Genomic DNA, 18,547 nt, shown 5'->3' on the forward strand with positions numbered 1-18,547 from the left:
TTGCAGATTTTGCTGAAGAAGTTTCCAAGCGCCAGGTGCATTTGCAGAGCCCCTGTAGTGTCAGCAGAGAGAAAAAAACCCATAAATCACCCCATTTTGGAAAGTACACCCCTCAAAGAATTCATCTTCGGGTAGGATGAGCAATTTGACCCCACAGGTGTTAGACAAAAATATTCAAAATTAGACAGTAAAAATGAAAAACTCAAATTTTTTCCAATAATATGTTCGTTTAGTTTGAAATTTTTCAATTTCACGAGGAAAAAGAGAAAAAAAGTACCCCAAAATTTGTAACACAGGTTCTCTTGAGTAAAAAGGTACCTCATATGTGAGCATAAACCACTGCATGGGCACACAGCAGGGCTCAGAAGGAAAGGAGCGCCAATTAGCTTTTTCAATGCAGATTTTGCTGAAGAAGTTTCTGAGCGCCAGGTGTGTTTGCAGAGCCCCTGTAGTGTCCGCAGAGTAAAATCTCGCCATAAGTCACCCCATTTTGGAAAGTGCACCCCTCAAAGAATTCATTTTGGGGTGTGGTGAGCATTTTGACCCCACAGGTATTAGAGGAAAGTATTCAAAAGTAGACAGTAAAAATGAAAAACTCGAATTTTTCCAATAATATGTTCCTTTAGTTTGAAATTTCTCAATTTCACGAGGAACAAGAGAAAAAAAGTACCCCAAAATTTGTAACGCAGGTTCTCCTGAGTAAAAAGGTACCTCATATGTCGGTATAAACCACTGTATGGGCACACATCAGGGCTCAGAAGGGAAGGAGCGCCAATAAGCTTTTTCAATGCAGATTTTGCTGAAGAAGTTCCAGAGCGCCAGGTGGGTTTGCAGTGCCCCTGTAGTGCCAGCGGAGTAAAATCTCGCCATAAGTCACCCCATTTCGGAAAGTGCACCCCTCAAAGAATTCATCTTGGTGTGTGGTGAGCATTTTGACCCCACAGGTATTAGAGGAAAGTATTCAAAAGTAGACAGTAAAAATGAAAAACTTGAATTTTTCCAATAATATGTTCCTTTAGTTTGAAATTTCTCAATTTCACGAGGAACAGGAGAGAAAATTCACCCCAAAATCTGTAACGCAGGTTCTTCTGAGTAGAACGGTACCCCATATGTGGGCATAAACCACTGTATGGGCACACAGCGGGGCTCAGAAGGGAAGGAGCGCCAATTAGCATTTTCTCTGCAGATTTTTCTGAAGAAGTTTCTGAGCACCAGGTGCGTTTGCAGAGCCCCTGTAATATCTACAGAATAGAATCCCCCCAAAAGTCACCCCATTTCGGAAAGTACACCCCTCAAAGAATTCATCTTGGGGTAGGATGAGCATTTTGGCCCCACAGGTATTAGAGGAAAGTATTCAAAATTGGCCAGTAAAAATGAAAAACTTGAATTTTTCCAAAAATATGTTGGTTTAGTTTGAAATTTCTAAATTTCACAAGGAACAGGAGAAAAAACGTACCCCAAAATCTGTAACGCAGGTTCTCCTGAGTACAACGGTACCCCATATGTGGGCATAAACCACTGTATGGGCACACAGCAGGGCTCAGAAGGGAAGGAGCGCCAATTTGCTGGAGCAAAACCGCAGCTAGTAACAGTTATAAGAATAGCGCAGTTACTAAAATACAATAAAAAAAATTAGATTACAGGTAATGTGGGGTGGTTACGGACAGTCTGGGGTGGTTCCGGGTAATCTAGAGGTGGTTACGGGCAGTCTGAGGTGGTTACGGGCAGTCTGGGGTGATTACGGGTAATCTGGGGTGGTTACGGGCAGTCTGAGGTGGTTACGGGTAATCTGGGGTGGTTATGGATAATCTGGGGTGGATACGGTCAACATGGGGTGGTCACAGGCAACCTGCTGTGGTTACGACAACCTGGGGTGGTTACAGGCAACCTGGTGTGGTTAGAGGCAACCTGGGGTGGTTAGAGGCAACCTGGGGTGGTTACGGGCAACGTGGGGTGAATACGGACAACCTGCTGTGGTTACAGGCAACGTGGGGTGGTTACGGACAATCTGGGGTGGTTACGGACAATCTGGGGTGGTTACGGACAATCTGGGGTGGTTACAGACAATCTGAGGTGGTTACAGGCAACCTGCTGTGGTCACGGATAAACTGAAGTGCTAATAGGTAATCAGAGGTGGGTACCTGTAATCTGGCGTGGTTACGGGCAATCTGGAGGGGGTCACTGGCAATTTGGGGTGGTTAGAGGCAAGGTGCAGTGTTCAGAGGCAAGGTGCGGTGGTCAGATGCAAGGTGCGGTGGTCATAGGCGACGTGCGGTGGTCATAGGCGACGTGCGGTGGTCATAGGCGACGTGCGGTGGTCAAAGGCGACGTGCGGTGGTCAGAGGCGACGTGCGGTGGTCAGAGGCGACGTGCGGTGGTCAGAGGCAAGGTGCGGTGGTCAGAGGCAACCTGCGGTGGTTGCGTGCAATCTGGGGGGTTACATGTAATCTGGCATGATTACGGGCAACCTGGGGTGGTTACGGGCAACCTGGGGGGGTTACAGACAATCTAGAATTGTTACGGATAGAGTGAAGTGCTTATAGCTAATCTGGGGTGGTTACATGTAATTTGGGGTGGTTACAGGCAATCTGGGGTGATAACGGACAATCTGGAGGGGGTCACTGGCAACGTGCGGTGGTTACTGGCAATGTGCGGTGGTTACTTGCAACGTGCGGTGGTTACGGGCAACCTGCGGTGGTTACGGGCAACGTGCGGTGGTTATGGGCAACGTGCGGTGGTTGCGGGTAATCTGGGGGGTTACGTGCAATCTGACGTGATTACGGACAACCTGGGGTGGTTATGGGCAACGTGCGGTGGTTACGGGCAACCTGCGGTGGTTACGGGTAATCTGGGGGGGGTTAGGGGTAATTTGGGAGTAAACTGTAATTATTACTATAATAAAAAGTGTGTGTTTTATTTTTTTGTATGTTTGTCACTTTTTGTACTTTATACATTCATGTTCACTGTATTACTATGATTACTGTGATATTTTCTATCACAGTAATCATAGTTCAGTGACAGAGACCAAATTTGTCTCTGTCACTTAAAATTTTCAGAGCTTGGCTGGTTGTGGAGCGCATGCACACTTCATAACCAGCCAGGACACGGAAGAGGAAGGAGCTCCAGGAGCAGGTGAGTATATGGGGAAGGGGGGGGGGGGTGACTGGGGGACGGGGGTGACAGGGGGGGTGGGGGGCGACTTGGGGGGTGGGGGGGACATCACTTTTTATCCCCTGTCACCAATCATTCATGGTGACAGGGGATAAAAAGTGCCGGCGGCACATGGCACAAGCGATCAGCGGTATATAGTATATACCGCTGATCGCTTGTACCGGGACCCCACAGGGGGGGTCCCGATGACTGCCCCATGCTCTCCGCTACCTCCGGTGGCGGAGAGCATGGGGCTTTCATTCATTTTTCTTTTTTGATCACTGTGAACAGACATTAGTCTGTTCACAGTGATCGCGGCGGCCATCTTGGATCCGATGGCCGCCGCGGGAGGGGGGGTTAGTGACTGGGGCACTAGGGGGCTGATCTGGGGTCTGATTTTCACTTATTTCATCTCCCCCCACCGTGGATTCACGGTGGGGGGAGATGAAATACAGCGGTGGCACCGGCCCATTAGTGACCGCCGTTAATGGGGGTCAACTGCGGAATCGCTGCTGATCCTCATTATCTCCGGTGCTGTACACAGATGAGAGCGGGATCGCTGTCCTTGCAGCGATCCCATTCTCATCACAAAGCCCCTGTCAGTCAGGAACGTATATGTACATTCCTACTGCACGGGGCATGTGCAATAGGAACGTATATATACAGATGGCTGACGTGAAGGGGTTAACCTTCTTTTTGTAACCAAGTACTGTCCATTTTAATGCATTAAACCTAAAAGTTTGATGGTTTGTTTTGTAGCCTCAACAAACTAGTTAGCTCCGTGAAGAGTGCATGTGTATGACCGATTGTCTTACTCTACCGTGTGGGTGTGTCTGCTTACGAGTGGAACACTCTTGGGGTTCCCTGTCTCCCCAGTAACGTAATCGATAGGGTGGTGGCAGCAAAGTTGTGTATGTATGTTGTGTTTGGGTGTCTGGCAGCGGCTGGTGGGTCACGTGTATGACAACAGCTGGAGGGTCCCAACATAGCAAACTTCCGTGTGCGTGCTTCATGGATGTGTGTCTGGCAGCGGTCGATGGGTCACGTGTATGACAGTGACTGGTGGGTCCAGACTCAGCGAAGTTTCGTGTTTCTGTTGGCCAGCGAACAGACAGTGTTCGTGGCCAAGTGGGTGTCTGGTGTCTGGGTGTGCGGAAGGTGGCGATTTACGCTGGAGTTACAGCCCTGGAGCAGGGCGTAAAAGCATGAGTGCGACTGTGCCTGCAAATCAATAAGCCATTCACTCCAATGCAATGTGGACATTGCACATTGCATTGTGTGAACAGCTGATGTTTGTTGATAATTGACAGGCACATTATTCTAACGCCCGTTCTAAAGATCGGGCATTAGGATAAAGATGTATGAACACAGCGGGCGGCATTGCATTGACTTCAATGCAATGCCGCCCGTGCAGTAAAGAATGGACCCTGAGGCAACTGCAATCAGCGTCCGTTCTTTACTAAAAAAGAACGTTGTGTGAACATAGCCAAACAGGTAAGCTTTTCTGTATGAGCAACGTCTGGTGAGATAAGAATTATAGGCAGAGTAAAAAACCACACGTGTACCATATTAAGTTTGCAACTAACATTCAAAGCTGAACTGTTTTATCCACAGTTGGCAAATGGTAAAGTCTTATCAATCTTAAAGTTAGAAAATCAGTTCAATCACCCTTATGTAAAAGGTACAGTGGTCCCTCAACATACAATATTAATTCATTGCAGGACGATCATTGTATGTTGAAACCATTGTATGTTGAGACCAAAACTCTATGGAAAACTGGTAATTGGTTCTAAATCCCAGAAAATGAGAAAAAAAAGAAAATTTAAAGGAAAATAGGCAGCTAACTAATATGGATAAAGCAATTCCTTACATACAACAGTCAGAAAGATACTGGAAGCTGTAGATTACTTTCTATGTAGAAGACAGAAGCTTTTTCAGGTCCTGTACAGGTCACACAGGGTCACAGGGTCACACTGCGTATATGTCCGGCCGCATATTTTCGCAGCCGGACATTTACGCGGTAAACTCCGGCCGGGGATTTACGCTACTTGCGGCCGGCTACGTACAGAGCGCAAACTTACGCCCGAAGTCTACTTACGCTTCCCGAGCGCCCTACGTAGCGATCTGACAGCGGTCTTTTACTTGGAAATCTTCGCCTAGCCCCGGACACCCCACAGAACCTTTTGGATCGGCACAAAAAGCTGCAAAAATGAAGAAATCACCACTACGTACGGGACCGCATGTAACGCTACGGGCGTAAGTTACGGCATTCTCGTCCGCAAACAATGGTCTGGTTCATTTTTTACGCCGGCGCGTACGATCCGGGCGTAAGTTCGTACGTAGTGTGAACTGCGCAGCCGTACTTCGTATACTTTCCATTATACGCAAACTACGTAAGTCTCCGGCCGCTTATTCACGGAACGCGCTACGGCCGTAAACTTACGTAGTGTGAACATAGCCTTAGCACTGTACTGTAGAGAGGAGATACTAGACACACACAGCAGCACAGGACATGTAGTATCACACTGTACTGTATAGAGGAGATACTAGACACACACAGCAGTACAGGAGATGTAGTATCACACTATACTGTAGAGAGGAGTTACCAGACAGCCAACCAGTGCATGCACTTCACTAATACTGGGATTTTACCAGTAAAATGGCCACTTTCTTTGATCAATCAGCTTTTTTTTTTTAACATGTTCCGCAGATCTGGACTGTTTGTAGCATTGTATGTTGATTCTGGTCTCAAATTATGATGGTGCAGAAAGGAACATTGTATGTTGAAAATACTGTATCTTGAGGCCATTTTAAGTTGAGGGATCACTGTATAGTGTTGGATTTAGAGAAGATGTTTTTTTTTTTCTAAAACATTCATTTATTAATAGTTGCCTGAAGAATGTTTTGCACTTGTTGTCTGCTGGATGGCAGATAAGTCCAGAGATGCTGTTAGCCATGGTAACGTGTTTTGGCCTCTCAGGCTGCATCAGTAAGATCTGGCCTGGCATTGTGGTGTTTAAAGATTGCTCCTGAAACACTTTGAAGAAAGGACTGTACCACTAGTTCCATGACCATAACAATGTAACACTGTTAGTGTACCTGGAATGAAGACTGGATGGGTCTAATCTACCTTATATTATGCCACCCCACACCATAATCTTGGGAGCAGGACCGTGTAATGTTTCCTTGTGAAGGCCTCTTTATGCTGTTGCCCACATGATTTACATGATTTGCCCTCTTGCTCTGCACCTTCATAGCCTTTGAGAACAGTGGTCAGTGGAGAGCCTGTAGCTGGATGTTTGGCTTGTAGCCCAGGGTTGGCTTGTAGCACAAGTGCCTTCTGATGGTTTCTGTAGAAACTGTTTAACATTCTATGCTTGGTATGTGATGTCTGATTTCACTTGCAGTACAAAATGGATCTAACAATCGACCGATGCAGAGGTTTGCCTTTGTGCACCTTTTACTGTCCAACCATTTGGATGCACAACATTAAACTGTCCTTTGCTACAAGTGGAGATAACAGGCATATCGGCATTTAGGAGGCATTACATAATGGGGCTGCGTTCACACTACGTATATCTCAGTCAGTATTGCAACCAAAACCAGGAGTGGATTAAAAACACAGAAAGGATCTGTTCACACAATGTTAAAATTGAGTGGATAGCCGCCATTTAATGGCAAATATTTGCTGTTATTTTAGAACAACTGCTCTTATATTGAAATAATGGCAGTTTTTTACTGTTATATGGCGGCGATCCACTCAATTTCAACATTGTGTGAACAGATCCTTTCTGTGTTTTTAATCCACTCCTGGTTTTGGTTGCAATATGAGGACCACAATACTGACTGAAATATACGTAGTGTGAACCCAGCCTTATGGTGTATTCTAAGCTTTTTGACCCAATGATGTGGCCTTCTTCAAACACCAGTGCCTTTTGGAAGAAGCTATTATATTATAGATGTCGACTTTTGCCTACACCACATATTGAAAGTAAGCACTTGGTGTGTTTTTCTTTAGATTGTACTTATTCTTAATGTTTCTAACAAGAAAGTGTTTATTTGTTTCGGTTTCAGTTTTTTTGTTTGGAGTGGGCTCTTGTGACTTAAAGTACCTCCTTTTGCAAATAAGGCTCACACAACATTATTTTTCTGTAAAGAACGGACGCTGATTGCAATGGAATGAGCATCTGTTCTTTACTGCAGGGGTGGCATTGCATTAAAGTGTTCACACAGCGTTATTTTAACGTCCAATCTTTAAAAAGGGCGTTATAATAATGTACATGCCTAATATTTAAAGGGGTTATCCAGCACTACAAAAACATGGCCGTTTTCCCCCTACTTTTGTCTCCAGTTCAGGTGCGGTTTGCAATTAAGCTCCATTTGCTTCAATGGAATTGAGTTTAAAACCCCACCCAAACTGGGGACAACAGTGGGGGAAAGTGGGCATGTTTTTGTAGCGCTGGATAACCCCTTTAAGGACGCTGTTCAATGAACAACATCAGGAAATAATAGCTGTTCACACAATATAAAGTCGGACGGTGGCCGCACTTTACATTGTGGTGAATGGTTAATTGATTGGGGGCACATCCAACAGTCCCTGCAAATCAATTGTTAAAAAAGAATAGAGGTATCGGCTGCAGGAACGTCCTGAATGCTGCCCCGGCGGCCATCAGTTTAACAGTGTCTGTTGCTATGTAACCATAATCATTGTAATGTAATCATTGTCATCATAAACATTTTCTTTATTTGTATTGCATTGGCATATTCTGTGGCACTTTACAACAAATGTCATAATTTCCATTGGTCCATGTCCTCATTGAGACTTATATAATTTAAATTCTATATTAACCTATCAGTATGTTTTTGGAGTGTGGTAGGAAACTATAATACCCTGAAGAAACCCACACAAACACAGGAAGAACATACCAATTACATACAGAAGTTGCCCACAACCCCAGCGCTGCAGAAAAACAATGGTAACCACTGAGCCATCCTTGCTGAGACAAGAGGATAGGGCAATGGAGGTTTAACTACTGACACCCCACTGAGAATGCTCAGCTCCTGCTTCATCACCTGTTCTTGTGATTGTGGGGATCCCAGTGCTTGGACCCCCACCGACTGAAAGTTATTCTTGAAAAGTCAATCATAGATAGTATTGCCATTATACAATAAGAACAATCTTCATCAGCTGTTCAAGGGATAGTTCAGCAAATCAACTGGTGCCAAAAAGTGCCAGGGTTTTGTAATTGACTTCTATTAAAAAATCTTAATTCTTCCAGTACCTATCAGCTGCTGTATGTCCTGCAGAAAGTGGTATTCTTTCCAGTCTGGAGAGCAAGAGAGGTTTTCTATGGGGATTTGCTGCTGCTCTGGACTGTTCTTGTCACTGACAGAGGTGGCAGCAGAGAGCACTGTGCCAGACTGGAGAGGATACACCACTTTCTACAGGACATCCAGTATTTATCAGCTGCTGTATGTCCTACATAGTGTAGCAATTTTGGAATTGGTTTCCATATCTTTACACACTCCGATAAACAATTGTCAATGTACAGCTTCTAGCACTACCTATATAAACAATTTCTCTTGTTATTCTACAGGGATCTGTGACCTGCTAATACTTCATGGGCATGATGCATGTCCATGGTGTGAATATTTTTTTCGCCTCTTTGCCACAAACCATCAAGTCCAACATCTTGCTATCGAATCTTATGAACTCCATGAGGATAGCCCTTTAACAAAGAAAAGCATGAAGGCATTTCAGACTTGTAGATGTATTCTTATTATTCTCTCTGAAGATTTGGAGAAAACATTTAACAATCCAGAGGTTTTGGAAAGCTTAAGGAAAGTTTTAAAGTCACCAAAGAAAGTGATTGTGCTGTTCTGTATGGTCATGGACAATGAAGATTTTACCTTTTTATTTGAAGACTGGCCAAAATGGAAGATACTCTCCTCCGAAGATGATTCCGACCTATATATTAGCACTGTTATGGAGACCATTTCAGAAGGTATGTGGCATTCTATTTTATATGTGGATAATAGCAAATGGTCTTATGTTTCTGGTGAAAGCATTGATGAATTCCCCCATAGACTGCCCAATTGCCATCTTGTTTCAGGGCAATGAGACAGTATGCTTGTACCTATGTTCAATCAATTTCCCATGCTCACAATTAGAATATGTTTCATCTTTTAAAGCGAATGGCACATCAGACTATATGTTGGCATTCCGTTTGACCAATTGCCAATGTATAGTTCAAGATTTGTCCAAAAACATGATGTAAATACTGTAGGGTTTCTTCTCAGCCTTCTGTCTTCCTCATGGCCCTATTACACCAACAGATTATCTGACAGATTTTTGAGCCAAAACCAGGAATAGACTATAAACAGAGAACCCGTCATAAAGGAAAGACTGAGATTTCTCCTCTTTTCAAATCCATTCCTGGCTTTGGCTTTAAAAAATCTGTCAGATAATCTCTTGGTGTAATAGGGCCTTAGTGTTGTAGCAGTAGATGTCTGTGGTCAGCTAAACTTCTAGGAAAGATGCTGGCCACGTCAAAAGGGGGTAGGATAGTGGATAGCTTTTCCCTATACTGTTTCGTTTATTTGTTGTTTTTTTCATGCTCCTCTTTTCTTCCTTCTCCTAAAATATCTAATAGTGACCAATACATTGATCTTTTAAGACTACCTGTATTCCGGGTCTATGTGAATACCTTAAGCAGCCTTCTTTAGTCTTATGAGGTCAAATACAATTAACATCCTGTGATTGCCCTAGCAACTCTCACAATCTTTGCATATCCGCTGCTGACAGTATATGCTTTCTTATTCTGACAGTGTACTTGCTATGTTATTGCACCCCTGTTGCACTTCTGTGTTTAGTCATTACATTCTGAACTACCCCCTTACACATTGTCAATGTAATGTTAAGCTCATCCTTTAGATGCTACAAGCATCTACTGGTCACATTAGCCGCACCCCCAGTTTGTCTTACAGGACTTCATGTTTCTTAGAAACCAATAACACTCCCCCCATATAAGATACTGCGCCCTCCTAGTACATTCACTACATTGCTATGAGCAGTGTTATTTTCTTTTTGTGTCCCTATTTCCTGTATCTTTTGTGTAAACATTCTTTTGAACTTGGACTTTTGAAATGTACTTTTCAACTAGCACTTAATCATGCGTGTAAACATCCATGACCTACATTACATTGTCTCTCTTTTCAAATGTACAACCCCAATTTCAGGAATTTGGGGAAATGTGTAAAATGGTAATAAAAACACAATACAATGATTTACACATCTTATAGACCCATATTTTATTCACAACAGAACATAGAACCGATATTAGATGTTAAACATTAAACATAGATATTGTCACCCCCATCCATAAATTAGTTCTCAGCACCTCATCAGGTTCGGACCATCCTTACTCAGCACCATTTTTAAGCTTACACTCTGGACATTTCATATCTTAATGTATAAAGGATTTCTTGATGGTCTTTCACCTTAAAAGTGCATGTTATTGTTGGTGAACAGTGCCTCACATCAGGTATTGCCCCGCCCCTCTGTTACATCATCAGCGTCTAGGCCCCACCCCTCCACAACCTTTGGATTGGGTTGACTCATTCCAATGGCTGTGAAGGCGTTGGGGCCTAGATGTTGATGATGTCACATCACTTTTGATTGGTCTGGATCTGATTGTTCAGACCCTTACCGATCATGAGAACCAGCGAGGAGAGGACCTCTCCCCTTGTGTCAGTAAAAAGAATCAGACCCCATAGACTTACATTTGGAGCCCCATTCATCACGTGATACAGAGCCAGGAGAGGATCGCGTTTAGTGCCATCTTCTCCTGGCTTGTTCTCACGATTAGTATGGGCCTGAACACTCAGGCCTGGATCGATAATTTTTTTTTTATATAATGACAGGTACACTTTATATAACACTCTGTCCTTGACGTGTGGAGTCCAGCAGTTGTGGGAGAGGATTGTTGTCTCAATCTCGTCTGACAATTTTAGCTGCTCAATGGTCCTGGGTCTTCTTTGTCAGAGTTTCATTTTACAATGCACCAAATGTTTTCTATTAGTCTAGATTGCAGGACAGCCAGTTCAGCACCCAGACTCTTCTTCTGTGAAGCAATGCTATTGTTTGTTGTAATAGATGAGTATGGTATTTAGCATTGGTATTTAGTCTTGCTGAACCATGCAGGTCTTTCCCTGAAAAAGAAGTCTGGATGGGAGCATATGTGGTTCTAAAACTATAAAGGTTATAGTTATAACGACAGTAACACTTTAAGCTAAAGACTTTGTAAACTGCCCATACTCATAAAAAGGTGCTGAGCTCGTTCAGCCAACAGTTATCTCAACAGTCTGTTTATTGAGAAGGTAAACAAGATGATAGAAGACACTGTAGAAAGAAGTTTATGTCCCTGTGGTTCAGAATCCCTGACATTGGGATATGAAATCCACAGGGCTACCCATAAGAGCTTTACTAATATGCCACTATAGCAATCACATTATAAAATGTGATTTTTAGATATTTGTTATAGTGTTTACAAATGGATTGGGCATGATGACCTTGAAAAAGTTGAATCTCGGGACTTGAGAAGTCTGTAAGAAAGTATGATTTAGCTATTGTGTAAACTATGGTACTAATAATCATATGATCACTGCTAACACAATTCTTACAATGGCCATAAGTGACATTTTGCAATGCCTGTGTTAATAATTATACTGCTAATATTGGCCCACCAGCCAAAAATATTCTCAAGGCTTCCCTACAACTGTGTACAAGAAAGAAGGACACTTTAATTATTTGGTGAGGGTTACTTTGCCTACAGGCCTCATCTGTTTTTCCTTCCTGTGAGTGTGGTATCATGCTTACAATGGTCAGATAACCTATAAGTGCTTATCTTTTTCATCTCTTGGCATGAATTCCTTACAGATTCTGGATGTGGCTCTGTCAGTGACACGGATGCTGAAAGCGACAAAGAACATTTGTCTGTACCAGCGGTTACTGGAAATCTATTGACCATACAGCCGGATCGGATACGTTGTGGGGTTTGTGCGACTTTTTTTTTTTTTCATATTTAGTATAAAATATTGTAGGTTATTCCAGATTGAATAAAAGAAACGTATTCCAGCAGTCCAATATAATCCGGTATTTATTGTGTTAATTCCATAAAATACAAATACAAATACATACAAATAACGCAGAAAAATGCTAGGCGCGTTTTGGCCCGCTTTGAGCCTTGATCACAGTAGGTTATTCCAGATTGTTTGTTGGTAGATTTTTATTGACATTATGTTTTTAATAACCTGCTAGCCATGAATGGAGAGATGTGCGGCTAGTGGAAGATTATCTTTTAACATGCTGAAAGACAGTGATTAGCCAATAAGCGAATATTTGCTTGTTTGTTGGCTGATCGCTGGCTCTGAGATATCTGCCTGATTTGGTACATAATCTTTCCCTGTAATAAGACCTTTATGCTAAATAGACCTTTATGCTAAATAGACCTTTATGCTAAAAAGAACAAACAATAAAACAATACATCTCTTTATAAGCCACATATCCTTTTCCTCAGTGATCTTGATTATTGTGTTTTACAGGTAAAGACAGCAATATACCTAATTTTTAAGTGCAAACTGGACAGTCGAATTAAAAATGAAGTTTATTTTAGCCCTATGAATGGTCCTTCTATACGTTTACCTGCAACTCTGGAAAATGAATACATGTTATCAATAGATGCTCCAGGTAAGACTTATTTTACGCTTAAATACGCAACACAAATACAGGTGGCGTAGGTTCTCAACCACACGTGGAGAGAATGCAGCAGCCAATCAGTGCACAGGTTTGTTGGCAAACATGTGCTAATTGGCTGCCATATTCTGGCATCATGCAACTTAGAGCCTGTGAGTTTACAAGTTTAGACTATGTTCACATTACGTAAACACCCGGCCGTTCCGTGACCCCGGCTGGGTCACGAAACGGCGGGGCCCAGCCGTAGTTTTACGTGGTATGAACATAGCCTTACAGTTAAGGCTGGGTTCACACGGCATTTTTCCTATCCGTTTAACGTATCCGTTTTTAATTGGTTACTTTTAACGGACAGAAAAAAGTAGTCAACACTATTTTTGTGAATGTAGAAAAAAAAGGCATCCGTTTCGATCTGTTTTTTTAAATAATGGAAGTACAAACGGATGACACACAATTGCATCCATTTTTTCCATAAAAGATATATGTCAAACGGATAGGAAAAACTCAGTGTGAACCCAGCCTAATCAGTGGGCAAGTATAAAGAGCTGTGGAACATAGGAATACCCAGGAATGTTCTAAACAGTCTAATTCCTTGCTCCAAATCCTTAAAGGGAATCTGTCAGCTCCTGGGCCCTACCTGCGGTGCTGACAGTGCGCTGTAGCTGGCTGCCCCACAGTGAGCATGGTGCTTTTTTGGTAATTTTCCGTGCAGCGGATTATGTACAATCTTATGTCTCCTATTGTACTAAAGAGTCACAGAGCAGTTGTTCGTGCCACACTCTGGCATGCATCCTCCTCCCTGTCCATGAATAATCAATGTTGCCCGGACTCCTGCTCGCTCAGATGTCAGATTGCAGATCAGTCCTCTGTAGACAGGTTATGTCTGCCAGCAGTTCATTCTCTGGTTCAACTCCCCTGATGGAAATTAAATAGGTCTTTTTTTCTTTCTTATTATTATATAATTTTTAAGGCTATGTTCACACACAGTATTTTTGCTCAGTATTTTGGTCAGTATTTTGCAACCAAAACCAGAAGTGGATTGAAAACACAGAAATGCTATGTTCACACACTGTTGAAACTGAGTGGATGGCTGCCATTTAATAGCAAATAATTACTGTTATTTTAAAACAACGTCCAATATTTGCCATTAAATGGCGGCCATCCGCTCAATTTCAACAGTGTGAGAACATAGCCTTTCTGTGTTCTCAATCCACTTCTGGTTTCGGTTGCAAAATACTGAGTAAAAATACTGTGTGTGAACATAGCCTTAAAAATGATACAGTAATGAGAAGGGGAAAAAAAAGATCTCTATTTAATTTCCATCAGGGAATTCGAACCAGAGAATGAACTGCTGGCAGGTCTCTAGACATGTGAGATACCCCTTGACTACAGCTCCAACACATTAGGGAGAAGGGATTCAATTATACCTTAGTGTTTCTTTCAGACATAAACTGCCTACAGAGGACTGATCTGTAATTTAACAGCTAAGCGAGCAGGAGGCCGGGCAGCATTGATTATTCATGAAGAGGGAGAAGGAGGCATGCCAGAGTGTGGCACGAACAACTGCTCTGTGACTCTTTAGTACAGTAGGAAACATAAGATTGTACATAATCTGCTGCACGGAAAATTACCAAAAAGGCACCATGCTTACTGGGGGCTGCCAGCTACAGCACACTGTTAGCACCTCAGGTAGGGCCCAGGAGCTGACAGATTCCCTTTAACACTTTTTATTTTTCTAACAGTGACCTGCATTTTATAGAAGCATAATGAATAAACACACATGCTGATCTAGCAGGATACTTGTACATGGGCCTTATAAGTTTACAAGTACATGGGACTTATAAGTTTACTAACTCATTGTTAAAGGGCTATTCCTATCTCAACTAACATAGCTAAAGTCTACCTGTCATTATAAAAAACCTTTGACATGTCAGAGAGACATGTAAAAAGTTTTATTCGGTCCGGGTCTAAGTGTTTAGACCCAGACCAATCGTGAGAGCGAGCCAGAAGATCGCACTTCTGCATGGTCCGCTCGCCACTGAATAGAGTAAATTGAGTCGGGCTCACAGACTTTCATTATGACTCCTCACGCCACTTAGTAAAGCTGGCTGCACCCCCTCCCCCCTGCCCACCCATCCGGCGAGCAAAGGATACCGATCGCATATGTCAGGGAGTAGGGGCATACGCCAGGGAGAAAACAATGGTATATGTCCCCCTGTATCTCTATACATATACATTCTCTCTCTCTATACACATAGTTGCACATTTACAAATACTGTATATACCCACCTGCTCTTAAAGGGAACCTGTCACAAAGATCATGCTGCCTGTGACTAGTGACTCTGAAAACATTTCAGTTTTAAAAAAGAGCGTAGATTTAGGCTGGGTTCACACACAGTATGTTTCAGGCAGTATTTGGTCCTCATGTCAGATCCTCATGGCAAGCAAAACCAGGAGTGGATTAAAAACACAGAAAGGATCTGTTCACACAATGTTGAAATTGAGTGGATGGCCGCCATATAACGGTAAATAACGGCCATTATTTCAATATAACAGCCATTGTTTTAAAATAACAGCAAATATTTGCCATTAAATGGCGGCCATCCACTCAATTACAACATTATGTGAACAGATCCTTTCTGTGTTTTCAATCCACTCCTGGTTTTGGGTGCTATGAGGATTTAACATGAGGACCAAATACTGCCTGAAATATACTGTGTGTGAACCCAGCCTTAAAGAGAACCAATCATGGCCGAAATTAAAAAAATTTTTTTTTTGCTAATTAGCTGTAAATGTAAATTTTATTAATATTCGCAAATACACTTAATTATTTTTATAGCTGTGTTTTTGAGATATACACACTTTACTTTCCTGTCTCGCGCCGACTCTTTTCAAAAGAGCCGGCGCGAGACAGGAAGCTCCCGTCATGCAGAGTGGCAGCAATGCCGGGGGCGCCGCCATATTGATGACGTCACTTTGCATTCCACCGCTGGAACGCAAGTGACTAAATTAAGATGGCGGAGGCCGGCAGCGGACAAGAGGATTGGGTAAAGTATAAGATACAGACTGCAAAGGCAGTCTGTATCTTCATAAATAGATAAAATGAAGATACAGACTGCCTTTGCAGTATCTTATACTTTACCTCATCCTCTTGTTCGGTACAGCAAGGCCAGCCTCCGCCATCTTGAATACGTCACTTGCGTTCCAGCGGTGGAACGCAAAGTGACGTCATCAAGATGGCAGCACCGGCCTTGCTCCACCGGAACAAGTGGATTAGGTAAAGTATAAGATACAGCCTGCAAATGCAGTCTGTATCTTCATAAATAGACTTCATAAAGATACAGACTGCATTTGCAGTCTGTATCTTATACTTTACCTACTCCTTTGTTCCGGTGCAGTAATGCCGGCCGCCGCCATCTTGACGATGTCACGCTGGAACGCACCGCTGGAACGCACGTGCGTTCCAGCGTGACGTCATCAAGATGGCGGCGCCCCGGCATTACTACACCGAAGAAGAGGATTAGGTAAAGAATAAGATACAGACTGCAAAGGCAGTCTGTATCTTCAGGAATAGACTTAGGGAGAGAGGACCTTTAATAATAGGGACAGTGATTTTTAGGTGATAGGTTCTCTTTAAAGGGGTTTTCTGGTCAAAACTTACCAATGATCCACGATACTGTGAACAAGCAGGCATGTCAAACTGGTTTTGGCCTACAGTGTCTTTTCCCCAGGTCTGCGACACCTCTCCTTTCTTCCTCCCCACCCTCCTTATCATTAGGCAGGATTTCTCCTATTCATTACTTGTCGAAACTGCACCTGTGCTGTAGCGACACAGGTGCAGTTTAGGTAAGTGATGGATAGAAATCCTGCCTGGCGGCATTCCTAATGATAAGGAGGGTGGGGAGGAAGAAAGGAGAGGTGTTGCAGACCTAGGGCAAAGACACTCCAGGTCACACCCGTTTAACTTGCTTGCTACAGATTAAAAGATTATTTTTTTCTCTAACCATGGCACCAGGCGCATTTTAAAAGACACGACCAGTAAGGATTTACTCTCATGAAACGGATGGTACTAGCGATTTGGTGGTATAGGTTGGTGGATACATAGTCGCTTTGGAGTGGTGGAAATTATTTTTCACTTCAGGCATCGGGACTCAATGCACCACTGTTGAACTGGATTAAAGAAAGAAAGTATGGTTATAAGACTATTACCATAGGCTATGTTTCCACTTTGAAAATATATCGGGCAAAGGTAGCCATTAGGGATGGTCCGAACCAAATTCGGTTCAGGTTCGTACGAACCCGAACTCTTGGCAATGATTCCCGCTGTCTGCCCTCTCCGTGGAGAGGGTGGATACAGCGGGAGGACCGCCTGGAAAACTGGGATACAGCCATAGCCATAGGCTGCACGGAGCGGGCAGACAGCGGGCATCTGATGCCGAGCGTTCGGGTTCATACAAACCTGAACTTTGGCAGTTTCGGACCATCCCTAGTAGTCATGTTGTTATATAGATGGCCACTAATAAAGATCATGATCAATATTAGGGGCTGTCTATATAACAAGTTGGCCGCCTTTGCCTAACATGTTCCCAAAGTGGGAACATAGCCTTAAACTGTCTTACTACCAAACTTTTTTTGGAATCCAGTTCAACAGTAGTGCATTGAGTAGAGTCCTATCTAACTGTAGAAGCACATGGTAACAAAATATATGATAAAAATATTTATAATAAAAGACAATTTTTTAAATCCCATTATAAGCAGGCAAAGTGTAATAGCTCTTTTTTCTTTGATACTGTACATAGTAAATTGGTGAATAATTAATGATATTTCTTAATAATGCCAACATTATATTGCATGAGAAAAATTGTGGTGTGTGCTGCATACTGAAAATTAACATTGGAAGGGAACATTTTCATAGAAGCCCCTGAGAAAAATTATATTATAAGACTGCTTGTCTGCAGTATAGACAGGAAGAGGAAACTGTGGTAGTAAATTTCTACCCAAGCCGATGTAGTTTGCATGTTTATAGACTTCAGAAAATACAAATGCAAGGGAATTTGGTTGAATTCTTTGTAACTTGGCAGCTACACATTTTTATTAATACTAAACAATGTGGTAAAACAAGTTTGGGATCACTTTAGCTTCAATCTGAAATAGCTATTTTTCCAGTACATAAAATAGATGTTGGTAGCAAAATGATGAATAGAATCGTCTTTGCTACATGTACATATTTTAGGCAATGCTCAATGTAAAGAAGAAAACTGGAGGGCACTCACGGTATTTTCATGCAAGCTTTATTCCATACGAAAATCTTTAACCTCTTAGGGATGTCCCCTAGAGGTGTTCAGAGCGGGGCTGCGCGGCAACCCCGATCTGAACCGCCGCGGTCCCAGGTGCCGCGTGTATTAGCGGGCACGGTCCGATCGCCGTGCCCGCTAAAACAGTAATCAGATGCAGCTGTCAAAGATGACAGCTGCATCCGATTACCGGATCCAGCACTTCCCTGGTGTCTACTGGGGTGGATCCACACATCCAGGTGTCAGCTCCAAAATGGTGCTGATCCCAGCTTGGCACTCGGTTGCTTTCGGCTGCAGCAGCCGAGAGCATCTGAGTGCCAATCTCATTGATCAATGCACTTATACTAGAAGT

The 18,547-nt window shown here is 43.0% G+C and overlaps 1 protein-coding gene across 3 annotated transcripts in view; it reads left to right on the forward strand.

Moving 5' to 3' along the window:
* Positions 1-18,547, forward strand: part of PIK3AP1 (phosphoinositide-3-kinase adaptor protein 1) — a 93,935-nt gene that overhangs the window by 18,413 nt on the left and 56,975 nt on the right. For all 3 annotated transcript variants that reach the window (XM_069980481.1, XM_069980482.1, XM_069980483.1), the window contains exons 2-4: positions 8,748-9,155; positions 12,089-12,204; positions 12,754-12,898. In XM_069980481.1, the coding sequence (XP_069836582.1) occupies positions 8,748-9,155; positions 12,089-12,204; positions 12,754-12,898 (669 nt within the window). The remainder of the gene's footprint in view (positions 1-8,747; positions 9,156-12,088; positions 12,205-12,753; positions 12,899-18,547) is intronic.

The sequence above is a fragment of the Dendropsophus ebraccatus genome, chromosome 8, assembly GCF_027789765.1.
Source record: "Dendropsophus ebraccatus isolate aDenEbr1 chromosome 8, aDenEbr1.pat, whole genome shotgun sequence".
In the NCBI taxonomy this organism is placed as follows: Eukaryota; Metazoa; Chordata; class Amphibia; order Anura; family Hylidae; genus Dendropsophus; species Dendropsophus ebraccatus.